Consider the following 15,603-nt stretch of genomic DNA (forward strand, 5'->3'; position numbering starts at 1 on the left):
CTTTTATAATCATGAAGAATGTGTTTGGTGAGCTCACAATCTTTGACAAAACCAACGTCAATAATTTCAGCCACCTAACATCACCGTCCATGCCATCACCGTCCACTCCTCCGACCATCATATTAAAAACGTGTTTTAACATGTCAAACAGCCGTGAAACCTATAACTTTCAATAATCTTCAATTGCTAACAACGGGAAAAAATAATAGAAATCTCAAGAATGATTTAGAAGAAAAAAAGTGATGAACTTTAGAGAATTGAAATCATTTATTTATAGCTGGAGAGACGTATGAAATGAGATATCGTAAGAAGAATAAATCGGTGATATTAATGACACTATCAATTGTATTTAGTGAATCTCACCAAAAACCGTAACGCGAGTTTCTTCAAGCGTGGAAGATGAAGAAGCGTGTCGCAACATAAGTCATACAACTTTCCGTACGGCCCAACTATAAATAAAAGCTCATCATGTTACAGGTTAATGAAACGCTGCGGTTTCTGCTTATGTACACGTGTCGCAATGCTAGACTTTGACTTATCTAGCAAACTCTATTTTATATAAATAGATTTCACATATACGAAAGAAGTCTATTTGAATTTACATCGTCCAAACTATCAAGCCAACTATGGTTCCTTGCAGATACATGAAAACATCATATGTATTGCAGGTTAATTATTTTAATATGCAAACTTTTTTTTGGTAAATATATTAATATTTATTACCGTTTTTTTGGTGTTGACTTAATTTATAAAGAAAATCTAGTAACAGGAAAAACAATATAGAAAACGAAACACACAACAACACCAAAAAAACAAACGGGAACACAACAACAATTAAGATGTAAACTTTCTTGGATACTTAAACATTTTTTTTAGAACATAACAAAGTGAAGATCATAGTACTATTTTGATTGCATGATCGATCAAGATCAAACGGCCGTGACTGCTATTTTCATAGCGGCTTCACAGTGGCCCGGAAAGTTGCAGATGAAGAAGTTTTGTCCTTTAGACAAAGTTATACGATCTTTCCCTGAAGTGTATGTTCTCGCACGTGCCGGCGTTTTGCAATTGTTGTACCCTCCACTATCTACCGCCACTACGTTGTGGATTCTCGGATTATAGTTAAACACTGCAACAAAATTTTGAAATAGTAAGTTTATTATTACCATTAGGATTTTTTTTGTTACAAAATTAATTACCATTAAAACTTCAATGAAGAAAAAAAATTACGCCAAAACACGATTTCGTCTGGGCATGGGGATAGTATGAACAAAACTTAGGTTAACCCCCTAGGGTGAACTTTTAAATTCACCACATCCTTAATAACCAATCAAAGTAACACATAGATTATTAATTAAAAAATATTAAATTAAATAAAAAATAGCTACAAAAAATAAAAACGCTAATTTTAATAACGCTAACGCTTCCAGTGAAACCCTAAATCTTAAATTCTAAACCATATCCCTAAATTTTAAACCCAAATCCAAACCCCTAAACCCAAACCCTATATCCTAAACCCTAATCCTAGACCCTAAACCCAAATTATATACCTTAAACCCAAATTATATACCTTAAACCCAAAAATAGACTATAAACCTAAACCCTATACCCTAAACCCAAGTCTTAGACCCTAAACGCAAACCGTAAACCTTAATCCAAACCCTATAGCATCTAAGTTTGGGGTTTGGGTTTAGGGTTTACCGTTTGGATTTTAGGTCTAGGATTTGAGTTTAGGGTATAGGTTTTGGGTTTAGGATTTACGGTTTGGGTTTAGGATTTACCGTTTGGACTTATGGTTAAGGTTTTGGATTTAGGGTATATAATTTGGGTTTAAGGTTTACGGTTTGGGTTTAGGGTCTAGGACTTGGGTTTAGGGTATAGAGTTTAGGTTTATAGTCTAGTTTTTGGGTTTAGGGTATATAATTTGGGTTTAGGGTCTAGGATTAGGGTTTAGGGTATAGGGTTTGGGTGTTGGGATTTGGATTTAGGTTTAGAATTTAGGATGTAGAGTTTAGAATTTAAGATTTAGGGTTTAGGGTTTAGTTGGAAGCGTTAGCGTCGTTAAAATTAACGTTTTTATTTTTTGTCGCTATTTTTTATTTAATTTAATGTTTTTAATTAATAATCTATGAGTTATTTTTGGGTTCACCTCCTAGGGTGAACTTCTGGGTTCAACAGCCAATAGAATTTCATTATTTCAAATTCGATATCTTTTAAAAAAGGAAACAAAATATTATCAAGTTATATTATGTTTTTAAAATAAAAAAGTAAAAAAAAATAGCAGCTATAGAAAAAAGAATTAAAAAATCTTTTTAACGTCGTCAGCAAAACACTAAACCCTAAATCCTAAACTATAAACCTTTGGGTAACCCTAAACCCTTGGGTAAACCCTAAATCCTTGGGTAAACTCTAAACCCTTGGGTAAACCATAAACCCTAAACTCTAAATAAAAACACTAAACCCTAAAACTCTAAACCCTAAACCCTAAACCCTAAACCCTAAACCCTTGAGTCTTTTACTGTTTAATGATTTTGATTTAGAGTTTAAGATTTATCCTAGAGTTTAAGATTTATCCTAGAGTTTAGGGTTTATCCAAGGGTTTAGGGTTTAAGATTTAGGGTTTAGGGATTAGGATTTAGGGTTTAATGTTTTACTGACAACGTTAAAAATATTTTTTTTTGTAATTACTATTATTTTTTATTTTTTATTTTTTACTTTTTAATTTTAAAAAGATTATTAATTTGACAATATTTTGTTTCCTTTTTTAAAAGATATCGAATATGAAATAACACAATCATATTGGTTGGTGAACCTATAAGTTCCCCTAAAGGGTGAACCCAAAAATAAGTCATAATCTTTATGTCAATTTGATTGGTTCTAAAGGGTGGAATGAATTTAAAGGTTCACCTTAGGGGGTGAACCTAACTTATGTCCGGATAGTATTGACCTAATTCCTAAGACTTTACTTTTGTAAATGGGTTTGATATGAGTTATTCTTGGGTTCACCCCTTAGGGTTCTTCAACCAATAGAATTTCATTATTTTATATTCAATATCTTTTAAAAAAGAAAACAAAATATTATCAAGTTATATTATATTTATAAAATAAAAAGGTAAAACATAAATAAATAAAAATAGTAATAGTTACAGATAAAAAAATATTTTTAACGTCGTCAGCAAAACACTAAACTCTAAACTCTAAACCCTAAATCCTAAACCCTAAACCCTAAATCCTATACCTTTGGGTAAACCCTAAACCGTTGGATAAATCTTAAACTTTAAATAAAAAACACTAAAAAATAAAACACTAAACCCTAAATCCTAAGTGTTTAGTGTTTTTGATTTAGAGTTTAGAATTTATCCAGAGGTTTACGGTTTACCCCAGGGTTTAGGGTTTAGAATTTAGGGATTAAGTTTTAGGGTTTAGGACTTAGTGTTTTGGTGACGATTTAAAAAAAATATTTTTTTCTGTAACTACTACTATTTTTTTATTTATTGATTTTTTACTTTTTTATTTTAAAAATATAATATAACTTGATAATATTTGTTTCTTTTTTTAAAAGATATCGAATATGAAATAACATTATCATATTAGTTGGTGAACCCAAGAATAAGTCTTAAATATATAAAGATTACGTACAACTCTTAACTATACGTTAAGCACTGATAATAATAAACAACTTTTCACTAATGGTAAATATATAAATCTGCAAGTTGATTGAAATATTTCTTCAGGTGAAAACATTTTCAACTCATCACTCAACGTTAAACCAAAATCCTAGTTACTTTTGTAAACATTTTCATTGCATCCAACATTTCCAGTAGTTAATAGCTACTGGGTTAAACTTGAAAAGGTCTGCACGACATAGTCAAGCAAACTATGATATATAAATAAACTAAAGAAAATTGGTGAAATTATTTGTCGCATATCTTGCACAAAAACACACTTACACATATCTAGATCATCTGGTAGAAGTATTATCTATACTATTAAAGCAGAATCCTATTATTCTGTTCTTAATTTTCTTTGGTAATTACAAATCATGCCACTCCTTAATTTATGGCTAACAGTATTAATTATTATTTTTATTCAAAATATTATACATTCCTAATTTAGCATTTAAAACTTTGAAATATAAAGAAATGTCAGCCAACACAAAATCTACGTGGCTTGCAAATTGCAATGATAAAATCGTATTCCAAATAATGCCTGATCCACTTACTATTCGCAATACTAATTAACTATATCACATAAAACCAGCCAAAAAAATCAGCCAATACACACTAACACTTTTACGGTTTGGAGCTACAATACAAAATCTCTGCGACATGAAATGATAGAAAAGTGTTGATATATATTATATATACATAATTCACTTATTACTTCCAAATGCTCATCAAATTATTTTTACTAAATGTGTATTTTGTTTGACAACATTAGGTAAATAACCTCAGACGGAGAATATTAACCCATATATGTTTTTTAAATCTATATATTTTCAGGAAAGTACAGTTTTCAATATATATTTATAATACAAAAATAAACTAAAATATCTAAAACAACAGATTATGAATATTTCTATAAAAATACTAGCAAATAATATTTTTTCATTTCAACTTTGTGATACCATTTACATTAATATTTTATAAAATTAATAACAAGATACTAATGTTTATACAGTAAAAATATAAGCATATTCATAAAAAATGGTAACAAACAATAATGGATTTAAGTGATGATAATTATAATAGATGGTAACAACCGCATATTCATATATGAAATATTTAAAGAACATTTTGAGTTTGGTATGATATTTTGGGTCTTAAAAATGGACCCGTTCGGATATTTAGGCCGCTCTCAATCGGGTCCAATACCCGAATTTTAGATTAGTTTTGGATCAGTTTACCGGGTACGAATATTATTCTCAAATCTTATATTAGGCTATCAAAAATTAAAATTTATAAAATTATAATTAACAGTTATTTTTGAAAAATGAAACATACAAAAAACAATAAATCCCGCGCTTTGAAAGCGCGGATCAAAATCTAATCTTATATATTAAAACAGAAGTCCCAACCTTGATTCATGTGTGATTTTTTTTTTTAAAATGGACCTAATGGACCTATTCCTAAAAAGTCATGTTACATTTAATATATAATCTTATCATTTAAATTTTGGGCGTACCAGAAATTTTTATTGGGCTATCAATAATTGGATTTAAACAACAGATGATTCATTGGATTTATACATAATATAAATTAAATAGATATAATTTAATGTTGTAATACTATACATCTATATGCTAAATATTTAAATATTTGTCGATGTTAACTTTTAAAATTATAAATATTTTTTTTGAATAACAAAAATCATATTATCAAACAATGATTAATCTTTACTACCTTAAACCAATGAAAACAAATTTTAAACTATATATTTTATTTTAAAAATTAAACAAAAACTAAATGTTTAATTATTTACTCGATAATATAAATCTATGAAGCGAAAAGTTTAATTTTTAAAAAACTTTATAAATTTGTGAAATGTTACCATATCTTTGAATATGACAATAAAATAATATTTTACTAATCTTTATATATATAGTTACGATTTTAATAATGAAATAATAATCCGAAAATATATATATAGAAGAAGATACAAATACATGTGAAAGTTTGAAACAATCTATTCAATGAAAAAAATATACAATAAACTTATTATGTTTTAAAAATTGATAGACACATACTCCCTCCGTTTCAATTTAAATGTCATTCTGGAGGAAAATTTTCGTTTCAAAATAAGTGTCGTTTTGTGATTTCAATGCAACATTTATTAATAACATTCTTCTGTTTATTTTTTCATTGGTTGAAATATGGTGAGGTGTATTGGTAATGATGTTTTTATTTTGAAAATGTACAAAATTAAACGTTTTCTTAACCCGTGTGCATAAGTCTAAAACGACAAGTAAAGTGAAACGGAAGAAGTATATATTATAATATATATCAATTTAGAATTGAAAACAAAATATTTATATAAAAATAAATAAAAACAAAAACAGCAACCGCGCGGTCGAGATCTAGTAAAGATTATAAAAACTTTAGGTGCTTGTGACATATATTTGTAACAATATGGTAGAATCTTGTGGAAGTTTAATTAATAGGATGTGAAGTATGTATACCTAAAACGTCACCAGCTTTAAAATGTTTGCCTGTAGGCCAACCCACAGCGTTGAAGGCCCAGCCGTTGGATTCGCCGACTGTGTAAGTCGCAGCTTGAACGTAGTCAGCTTGAAGAACCAACACTGAGACCAACATCAAAGCCACTATGGCTCGAGCGGACCATGATGCACTGCCTCTTCCCTTGGCCATCTTTAGAGAAAGAGAGAGAAAGAGATTGTAGATGATGAATGAGGGTGAATTGAAGTGAAGATGGGCAAGGGGTTTTAAAGAAGATGAAACTAATGCATTCAATGTTTTGTTTGTTTTATTGAAGTGGGTGTCACAACAACCCACGATATATGGTCATTTATTATTTCTGGACACATTGTCTACGTAAATTGATTATAGTGTATAGACCAAACACCAAAGTATCTTTTGTTTGGTTTATTTTTGTTTCACTATGGGAGGTATTTTTTGGTTATGACTATAGTACATGTAGATGAAACTAGTTTTGATTTTTTTGGGTTATTTCTTTTTAAAATGTTTTCTTTTATATTATACCAAACTAAACTACGAACTTGTGTGCAATGTCAACAAGGAGTCATTCGAGTGGCTATACTAGTAGTATATTGCTTGTTTTATAATCTTTGTATATGAAAAAAATAACAAAAGACGATCAACTAGTTGATGTTTGGTAAACGTATATAGCATGTATTAACAAAAGAAAAACAATATTGTTATGTGATACTATTGATGTAGAGGCTTCTGGAGACTGGAATATATTGCTTTTAAGTTTTTATCTTACAGGAAGGGAACACTCTTTTGAAGTGATTCAAGACAACGTAGTAATATATTTGAACCTTTCAAGTGATAAGAGAGAGGTATTTGTAGATTTAGACTCACGTTGTTGTCTTTACACTATAAAACAACCATATATACAAGTGATAAACGTCTACATACATATACGCCGAGAGAGAGGATAACATGGCCAAAAAAAAGAAATCGAATGGATCTAAATCTGAATTTTGAAGTCTATACCGCCTGAAAAAGACTGTGTGGCTCGGTTTTGTATTGGAGTCCCTGTTTACCCGATATGGAAACCAGTAGACTTGAAAGAACTAGATAACGTGGGAAGGCTACGCAAAGCAATAACTCCGGCAGCAAAAGCAGCAACAGACGCCAAAACAAAGGCAGGCAAGTTTCCTCCTCCAAACAATGCATCCCATGGACCCGCTCCAAGAGATACTATCATCTGTTTACATACCAAAGCCATAACTCAGTCACTTAGTACAAGACTTGAGCAGCATGAAACAAAGATAATGGATTTGAGAACTTACCTGGGGGATAACAATTGCAAGATTCAACACTCCTATAGCCAAACCTGCATTCAGAACAAAAACAAAGTGATGAAACCATTTGAGATTCTGAAATCCAAAATTTAAGCACAAAGCTATGAATGATTGAATCTTTTCACAGACCTTGACCGCCTCCTGAATCAGCAGTGACTTCTGCTGTGACTGAGAAAGGGACACTGTATGTAATCTGCACAAAAGAAAAAAGCATGGATTTATCATCAAATAGAAATATTGCAGCAAGAAAAAAAAAGATTTCGGTTTAGACAAAACACTTACAGCAAGAGGGAAACCAAGGAGTGCAAAGACGATTACGGCTGCGGTTCTCGTTGTTTCGTTAGGTAGTATGTGTTCGTTTCCTTCAGAGTTATCCTTGAGAGACATCAAGCTAATTACAGCTGTTCCTGCCATGCAGGCAAATACAGTAAAGTTGCTCAGAGCCCATACAGCTCGTGCACCCATCCGCTGACACATTGGCTCAATCAAGAATGAGCTGAACCCAAGAACAACCTACGGAACCCAGGAAAAATACTATTCAATAACGAGCAAGTGAGCAGTTTAGAATCTGTTAATAAAATGTATTAGTATATCAATTCTTACAGAGTTTAGTAGCAAGCCAAATGCACCTTCCCGGACACCTTGACCGTAAAGTTTCACGAGCAAACTCTCTCCCGTAGGATTCCCATGGTAAACTTCTCTTCCCATCCAATCTGTATCAAACAGAAAGAAGGGGAACCACGATAGCTGCACGCAAGAGAGAAACAATCAAAATATAAAAGGATCTACGCAAAGGTGATAAATAGTCGTAATGCGTTCTTTGGTACTCACCCATGTCAGAGCCATGACTATAAGAACTGAGTGCATATCAGGAGGCAACTGCCTTAAACTGGTTAGCAAATTTACTAAAACAGATCCAGGGTTATCAATATAGGTCTCGTCCTGATGCTCATTGTTTGACTTTCCAAGCTGTACATCCGTATCACGTTCCACTCTTTCGTACTTGATCCCATTGGCAGTACCATTAGATTTTGAGTGCTCAAGCCCTGATGTGCGGGTGGGGTTATTGCTTGCCAACGGAATCTCTTCAGCGAAATAGATTGTGACAAGAGTGCATATAGTGAGAAAGACCTGGAAAAAAATGATAAGTCTTATAAAAAAATATACAACAATATGTTCAGATTGCAAAAAAATAAAAAAGAACAGAAGCCACTGGGTGGATTAAAATGGATTATATTTTAATTTCAAAATCACTTCAAAAATCATGCAGACATTCTATTGTAACTAATGATCCCCAAAGGTAAAAAAAAATAACAGGGTTTGATAAAGACCAGACGATTCCATCGCATTAGTAGAAAGCTTAGATGTGTTAGAAAAATAAACAATGCTTACAACTGCAAGAAGAAAAGCTGCTTTAAGATTTCCACATGCAGCGCAACATGCTGTACTGGTTAGGAATGGGAACCATCTGCTCAGTAAAATTGCTAGGATCATTTAACAGCTGATGAAAAATGCCAAATTGCAAAAGCGGAAAAAGTATACAAGTTTTTGAGAATGAAGATCTCGAGGATTACTCTTGCCATCGTCCGCTAGCACCAGCAGAAAACCCAAGGATATTCCCAATAGCCATCCACAAGCAGAACACAGCATTTGCAGTATTCCGCTGATCAGGACCTAACGAAAGCGAGAGACATGGCATAAGTGTTTTTCTACAGAACCAGAAGCACATCAAATTCAATCTAGTTCTAGAATTTTCAATACAAATTATGATATGCTAAGTGTATGGAGGAATTAAATCATTACCTGATAGGTCAGCTAGAAGAGCACGAGCAGGTCCCTGAAACAAAAGCAGAAAACATCATTCCTGGATATTTTAGGTAATGACTAACAGTACACCATTCAACCTAGTAGATTAGATTTGAACCTGCACTGTGTTGTTTGCTAGGTCCAGCAGCCAAAACCCAATGATAAAGACAAAAGCCGCCCTGGTCCGTGTGCCTTTGAAAGTACTGCATGTCCAGATACACAACAAATCACTTTAGTTTTAAGCAATTCCTTACAAAACATGCCAAAGGGCAAGGGTGTAGGAGAGCAACCTGCAATGTTCCTTTGTATCTCCTAAAAGATACCCAATGTCTGCAGAAAAGCCGATTATTATCACCTAAATTGCAATTGTTTGTTTAGCTTCTGTGGAACACGACGTAGCAATATCTTAAAGAAAAACAAAAAACTGAAATCATATCTTATATTGCCCCTTACTGCTATTGAGATCATGAGTGATCCCACGAGAATAAACGGTCGTCTTCTTCCATACTTTGAAGTACATTTATCACTCCAAATACCAACACAAGGCTGGACCTATAAACCAACAAAGAAATAAGTACCAGTAACATGTAACAGAAAAATGTATGAATGACTAGATAAGAAAAATAGTTTCTGATCATATATTATTCACATTTTCACATCCAGAGAGGGGCAAATGTGTAGATCATCACTGAACACACTTGTTATAAGAAAATTCATATACTTGCTAAAATTTTAAAAGGAAATAAAAAAAAGATTGCAAACTTACCACAAGGCCTGTAATAGGGCCGCATAGCCAAATAAAAGAGGAAAAAGCGTGCGATATTCCAAGGGTCTGCACCAACCATGCAACACTGTTAGGTAATAAAAACTCAAAAGGGTTCATCAGTAACAAGAAGTTCCATGTCTACCTAAAACCATACCTACCCACCTGATGCATAAATGACCAATCGAATACAATTCAGCTAGTGATGAATATAAGACAATGGAGGTGAGACAATGTAGCGAAAGTCGGATGTCAAATAAAGCGCTGTTTATATACGCCGTTGATACCATATATAGTTCCATGAAAACGTAACCACTATTTCAATTCAAAAATGTCACCTACAGAGTACTCTCCACTTCTCCATACAATCTATTGACTCAGAAAATGCCATAAAGTTACTACCTGAATATAAGGCGTGAGAAGAGAAAGTTGCAATGCCCATCCAAATTGAACACCCGCAGCAACCGTACAACTAAGCACCAACGTCACCAAGCTACAATCCTTCGCCACGGCTGCATCATCAGCAGAAGAAGAAGCGTTTTCGTTTCCATGCTTCGTCGTCACCATCTCAACCTCAACATCCTTCCTCAGATTCCTATACGGCACCGAGATCGACACCGATTCACCACTCTTCCCCGCCATAGCTTCGCCGTACCGAAACTACAGATCTCACATTCACCACGAAAGATAAAGCCAAATCACGAAGATCTAGCTCGTAGGGAGAAAGAATCTGAGACGACGACGACGATTCGAGATCTAAGCAACACAACAGTCTATTTCGAGCGGGTGAATCTTTTATGGAATCGATTTTGATCGGTTTTTCTGATTACGCGGAGCTGCAAAAGGAGATTCGTTTCATAGAGACCGTTGATCTGTAAATGGACGGCTGAGATTTTACCTATTCGTCTTTTAGTATCAACCGGTCCTCGTCAAACTTCCTCGTTTTGGGATTAGCGTAATCGCCACCGTTGATTTGATTTGTACGGCTCTAAAGCGTTTGCTTCTGTTTAAAGAAAAAGCGGACGAAACTCGCCGTCACCGACACAGAATATAAGTCCACTTTTTAGAAAGGAAACGCTGTCGTTTAGTGAATGGGCCCTGGGCCCTGTAATTCTCGTAAGGTCAGCCGTTGTTTATTTTAAAATATCAAACCTATGTAGGTAGTAGGTAGACCAAATTCTACTATTAAGCCCATTAAAGCCGATGATAGTTTACAGCCTGCTGGCAAGCAAAAAAATGTATTTTTGGGATAAATGAACAAAAATAGAATTTGTTCAGAAAAAAAAAACAAAAATAGAATAATAATAATGTTACCGATGACATTACAAATACTATATTTACGCTATTTTATAATGTACTAGGGTCGGACCCGGCAAATGAACGAACAATATAAATATATTTTAAATTGTCACCATTTTACTACAAATTTTACTAATTCTTCTTTTTAGAAATTATATATTTGTTACTATGTTATAATAATTCTTTAAAAATATAAATATTTTACTTTGTTCACAATATTTGCTTTTTTGGATTGAATAGATTTTAAAAATATTTTTTATAAATTTTTAATAAATATTTCTTAAAAAAATAAGCAAGAACCATTAAAATATGATATTAACTAAAGCAAACATTTTGGATATCGTTTAAGCATGATATATATATAACTATATTATTGTATATTTTCATTGCGTATGTTATATTAGCATTTGCAAGAAAAATGTATGATAATGTTTACTGTTTTTAAGAATGTTTGGGCATGGAGGAAGTATATATGTTAAGATTTATTATGTTTGATTTTGATGGTTGTGTCTATATTAAGAAGTTGTGGTATTTTTTATATTAAAGGGTTGCAGAGTGTAACATATTAGATAGGTTTGGTCTCCTGGTTGTATGTTTTTTTATAAATCTTATTCCATTATTGATTGGTTAAATTTAGTTTGTTATATTTTGGACTCTAAAAAATGGGTTTGTGGTTTTTATGGTTATCATTTGTATGAATGGCTTGGACTGCATGAAGTTGCATTAACGGTTTATTTTAGGTTGAATATGATATTGAAGAGGTGAATAAAATAATAAAATTGTAGTGTAATATAAATAACTGTAATTGAAGTTAACCCAGAGTTTCACATGATATGTAACGTGGCCAAAGTTACTTGTGTTGTAAAGAAGTGTTTATATGAATATTGTTGGAGTGTGAATAAATTTTATTTGATATGTTCCAGACAATTTTTTCTCCATAAGATTTGTTATTTTATTTTTTTATAACTAAAATGACAGCACGTATTTTCAGACGGTTACTGATCAAGTTATGTATATTTTGTGTTAGTTTTATTTTTGTTTGTTTATAATCTTATTTTTCATCCCGGTTAATTTGATTTGTTTATAGGATCACAGTGTTCATAATTAAAAAAATTAAAAAATTGAAGCAATGGAAGCACTGAATGCGAAGAGATTATCAAAGCATAACTAATCAAAATTTCAAACGCTGAAATAGAGAAGTGAGAAAAAAAGGAATTGTGTCTATGAGTTGAGACTGTTGTTATGCATGATAAACTTCCTCTAAAAATGTTTCCATTTACTTGAAATAGAAACAATCAATGCATCTACTTTCAAGATCATTAAACTTCCAACTTTTGGTGGCATTATGAAGATCATGTTAGTACCGCAAGAATTCTTCCTTGTGGTAGAAACATCGGGTAAGAAACGTTTGATTTTTCTCCAACACTTTTCCGCTCCGGATTGTTGGTGTGCCACTTATGGAGATACATATATTTCATGCATTCTTTTTGTTCATCCATATCCTTCTATATAAACTATTATTATTTATGAAATAAATATTTTTGATCTAAATTACAAATGAACTTTTATATTACTTTCAATCTTTAGATATCTAAATGACAAAAAGGTAAACAAATTTTATATTTATTTCGAATCTATCTATATATTAGTACAATTAATTATCTTTAAAAACAAATCTTGTGAAAATACTGTTTTAATTTTATAGGAATTCATATTCATTTTACTATTTAATATATAGACTTGATAATAAAAAATAAACTTTAAAATGATAGGGTGTGGTATATATGTATATTTTATATGTCATTATAGAAAATCTAAATTTAAAATGGTGAAATATCAATTTTTCTCTTTTTTGATGATTTGATGGCACAAATATATATATGTCAAATACAAGTTTTAGAGAAAAATAAAATATCCAAGTGGGAGAAATTTTATCATAGAAAATAGGGGATAAATAGTAAAAAAAGTTGTCTTCTTATCTCCGGTCTCAAATTTATCGTCTAACTATATAGTCGAATCTAATAGTTTTTTACCCAAATTTGTATCTTTTTAAAGTTTTTATATATTTGATCTATTTAAATATGTTCTCTTGGCCCAAATTACCTGAAGTCCATCTAAAAATAATAAACCCAATATGCAAAATTAAAATAATCCACTAAACATATATTTTATTAAATAGAAAAAAACCTAGACTAAACATTGTTTTTTTGCGGTTGAAAATCTTTTTCTTTCTCCGCCGCATAAAACGACCGGATCAGTTTCTCTATGCTCGCCGTCGTACATCTCGTAATATCTCCTCACCGTTATCCTTTTCTTTTCTGCACAAAATCTAGATCCTCTTTAACCTTCTCTTCTTGCCATTTATTAAAATCTCAAAAGTTTGTTAAAGCTTGTGGCCCTTGTCTGTCTTCCTTCAATCCTAAGTCCCTTTTTCACTGTCCAGGTCCGCCTCCGTTTTGCCTCCTTCACTACCCCTTAAAATTTATTACAACCATCCCGTCCTCTTTGCTTCCTTTGCCTTGATATGCTCCTCACCAGCTAAATAACCACCGTGGTTCATCGGAAAGTTGCTGTATCTTCTTATTTTGAGGTGAAGGAATTACGATATGCTCGTTGAGGAAGTGCTGAGGGATGCGGGGGTGCCATTTCTTGAGTTCGGATTTGACATATATAAAGAAGGGTGGTGTTAGCGAGTAATAAGGCAGCCCTTATTCTGATAATAAAATTTCTCTGGATAATAGGAACTGTGAGGATGATGCTAAAGAGATGAATCCTTAGCTTTTTATAGGTGAGAATGACCGTCTGAATGAATGATAAGAATCAGTGAATGCAAGATCGTGGTGTAGTGGGCATGAAGAGTTAAGTTTTGGTTAATTATGTTCAATTAATTCGATTTGTAACAGCTGGAAGCTGAAGAACATAGACAAAACCGACATAAATAAACACATTCGGAGAGTGTTGACAAAGCTTCAGACCCACACGCAAATTCAGAGACGGGCTTAGCATTTGCTTGGATATAGCGGCCCAAAGAACATTATTCGTACACTACAAATTAGAAAGTTTTATTCAAGCCCATTTTAAAGACACAGGCTAGCATTTTTAAATTTTTAAAAAGAAGGGGACACATATCGACAGCACAGAAGTCGACTTTTTGACCTGGCGCTGAAGTGGCGCAACAGGAGGGAGACCAACATATTTTTATATATATATATTTTATTTTACCAATATCACTATTTAAAAAATATTTAATTTTCAATTACTGTAAACATGTTTTCGGGGATTCAATCAAACGGTTAACATGTTTGTATAACATGATATAGTATGCATGTCATGCATATGTGTGTGAACGTGATGGATAGAATACGTACGAATGAAAGAAAACTACACAAGGGAAAAAGACAGAGACGTGTGCCTAACAAATGTGTGATGTATTGGAAAAAAATGCAACGAATATTATTGTGAAAATGAAAGCTATAGAGTCTAGACACAATACTTACATCTTTCTTTCTCCACCTCTCCTTGTCGCTCTCTTCTCCAGGTGTGCATGACCTTTTTTGCCCAATTTATTTTCTTTATGTCAAATGCACTTCTATGTTCTATCAGAAGTTCACAACCAGTCCTTCTCGTAAATTTATGAGAATTAATGAGAGTTTATAAGAATTATTTGAGAGATTTTGGTGAAGAACCACTATAAGAAAACAAAAATTTAACGAGGAAAATTAACGAGAAAAAGTATTCCTCGTAAATGTACGTCGACTTTACGAGGAAATTACGAGGAAATATAAAATCATCGTTATTTCCTTGTAAAGTTACGACAAAATGATTTCGTCGTAAAGCCGGTGTAATATCACATAGCTTTAACGACGAACTACTCTTTCCTCGTAAACTCGACGTAAATATAGCGTGTAATTTACGAGGAAATATTTTACATCTACTTAGCGAGGAAATTTTGAATCCACTAAATAACATGTTTTTCCTAACTAAATTTCGTCGTAAATTCGTAGGAAAATTGCAACTACCCGAATCGAAAATTTCCTATAAATATGGACATTTGAACATCATTTTAAACACACCAACAAGAAAAAAAACGTGAAAAAAATGTCGGGTCTGGGAATATTTTTGAGTTGCGGAGGTGGATGTATATGCATAGAGATGCTAACGGGAGAGTGACAAAAGAATACCTTGCAGGGTTGGAGACATTTATGCATCAAGCATATTCCACACCGCT

General features: G+C 32.4%; 2 protein-coding genes across 3 annotated transcripts; both read right to left on the reverse strand.

Annotated features, from left to right (window-relative positions):
- Positions 1 to 763: 763 nt before the first annotated feature.
- Positions 764 to 6,432, reverse strand: LOC125581442 (basic blue protein). The gene is made up of 2 exons (XM_048746892.1): positions 6,179 to 6,432; positions 764 to 1,129 (listed from the first exon to the last, which is right to left on the reverse strand). The coding sequence occupies exons 1-2, from the start codon at positions 6,366 to 6,368 to the stop codon at positions 930 to 932; spliced, it is 390 nt and encodes a 129-aa protein (XP_048602849.1). The 5' UTR covers positions 6,369 to 6,432; the 3' UTR covers positions 764 to 929.
- Positions 6,433 to 7,026: 594 nt separating this feature from the next.
- Positions 7,027 to 11,037, reverse strand: LOC111214171 (sucrose transport protein SUC3). Of its 2 annotated transcripts, none has more exons than XM_022716517.2 (14): positions 10,479 to 11,037; positions 10,080 to 10,145; positions 9,767 to 9,865; positions 9,604 to 9,668; positions 9,432 to 9,516; positions 9,311 to 9,344; positions 9,082 to 9,181; positions 8,900 to 8,975; positions 8,339 to 8,638; positions 8,111 to 8,254; positions 7,790 to 8,020; positions 7,637 to 7,700; positions 7,496 to 7,539; positions 7,027 to 7,410 (listed from the first exon to the last, which is right to left on the reverse strand). In XM_022716517.2, exons 1-14 carry the CDS (start codon positions 10,716 to 10,718, stop codon positions 7,243 to 7,245), a joined length of 1,716 nt encoding a protein of 571 aa, XP_022572238.2. In that variant the 5' UTR covers positions 10,719 to 11,037; the 3' UTR covers positions 7,027 to 7,242. The 2 variants fall into 2 exon arrangements, with proteins under 2 accessions (XP_022572238.2, XP_048602848.1); XM_048746891.1 differs by having other exon boundaries at positions 9,604 to 9,643; positions 10,479 to 10,897.
- Positions 11,038 to 15,603: the final 4,566 nt, after the last annotated feature.

The sequence above is a fragment of the Brassica napus genome, chromosome C2, assembly GCF_020379485.1.
Source record: "Brassica napus cultivar Da-Ae chromosome C2, Da-Ae, whole genome shotgun sequence".
Lineage (NCBI taxonomy): Eukaryota > Viridiplantae > Streptophyta > Magnoliopsida > Brassicales > Brassicaceae > Brassica > Brassica napus.

Coding starts and splice junctions, on each gene's coding strand:
- LOC125581442 (XM_048746892.1), bottom strand. CDS start 6,368: ATGGCCAAGGGAAGAGGCAGTGCATCATGGTCCGCTCGAGCCATAGTG. Junction 1,130..6,178: donor TAAAGCTGGTGACGTTTTAG/GTATACATACTT, acceptor ATTTTGTTGCAG/TGTTTAACTATAATCCGAGA.
- LOC111214171 (XM_022716517.2), bottom strand. CDS start 10,718: ATGGCGGGGAAGAGTGGTGAATCGGTGTCGATCTCGGTGCCGTATAGG. Junction 9,866..10,079: donor GCCCTATTACAGGCCTTGTG/GTAAGTTTGCAA, acceptor GTTGGTTTATAG/GTCCAGCCTTGTGTTGGTAT. Junction 7,701..7,789: donor TCCTTGGTTTCCCTCTTGCT/GTAAGTGTTTTG, acceptor TCTTTTGTGCAG/ATTACATACAGTGTCCCTTT.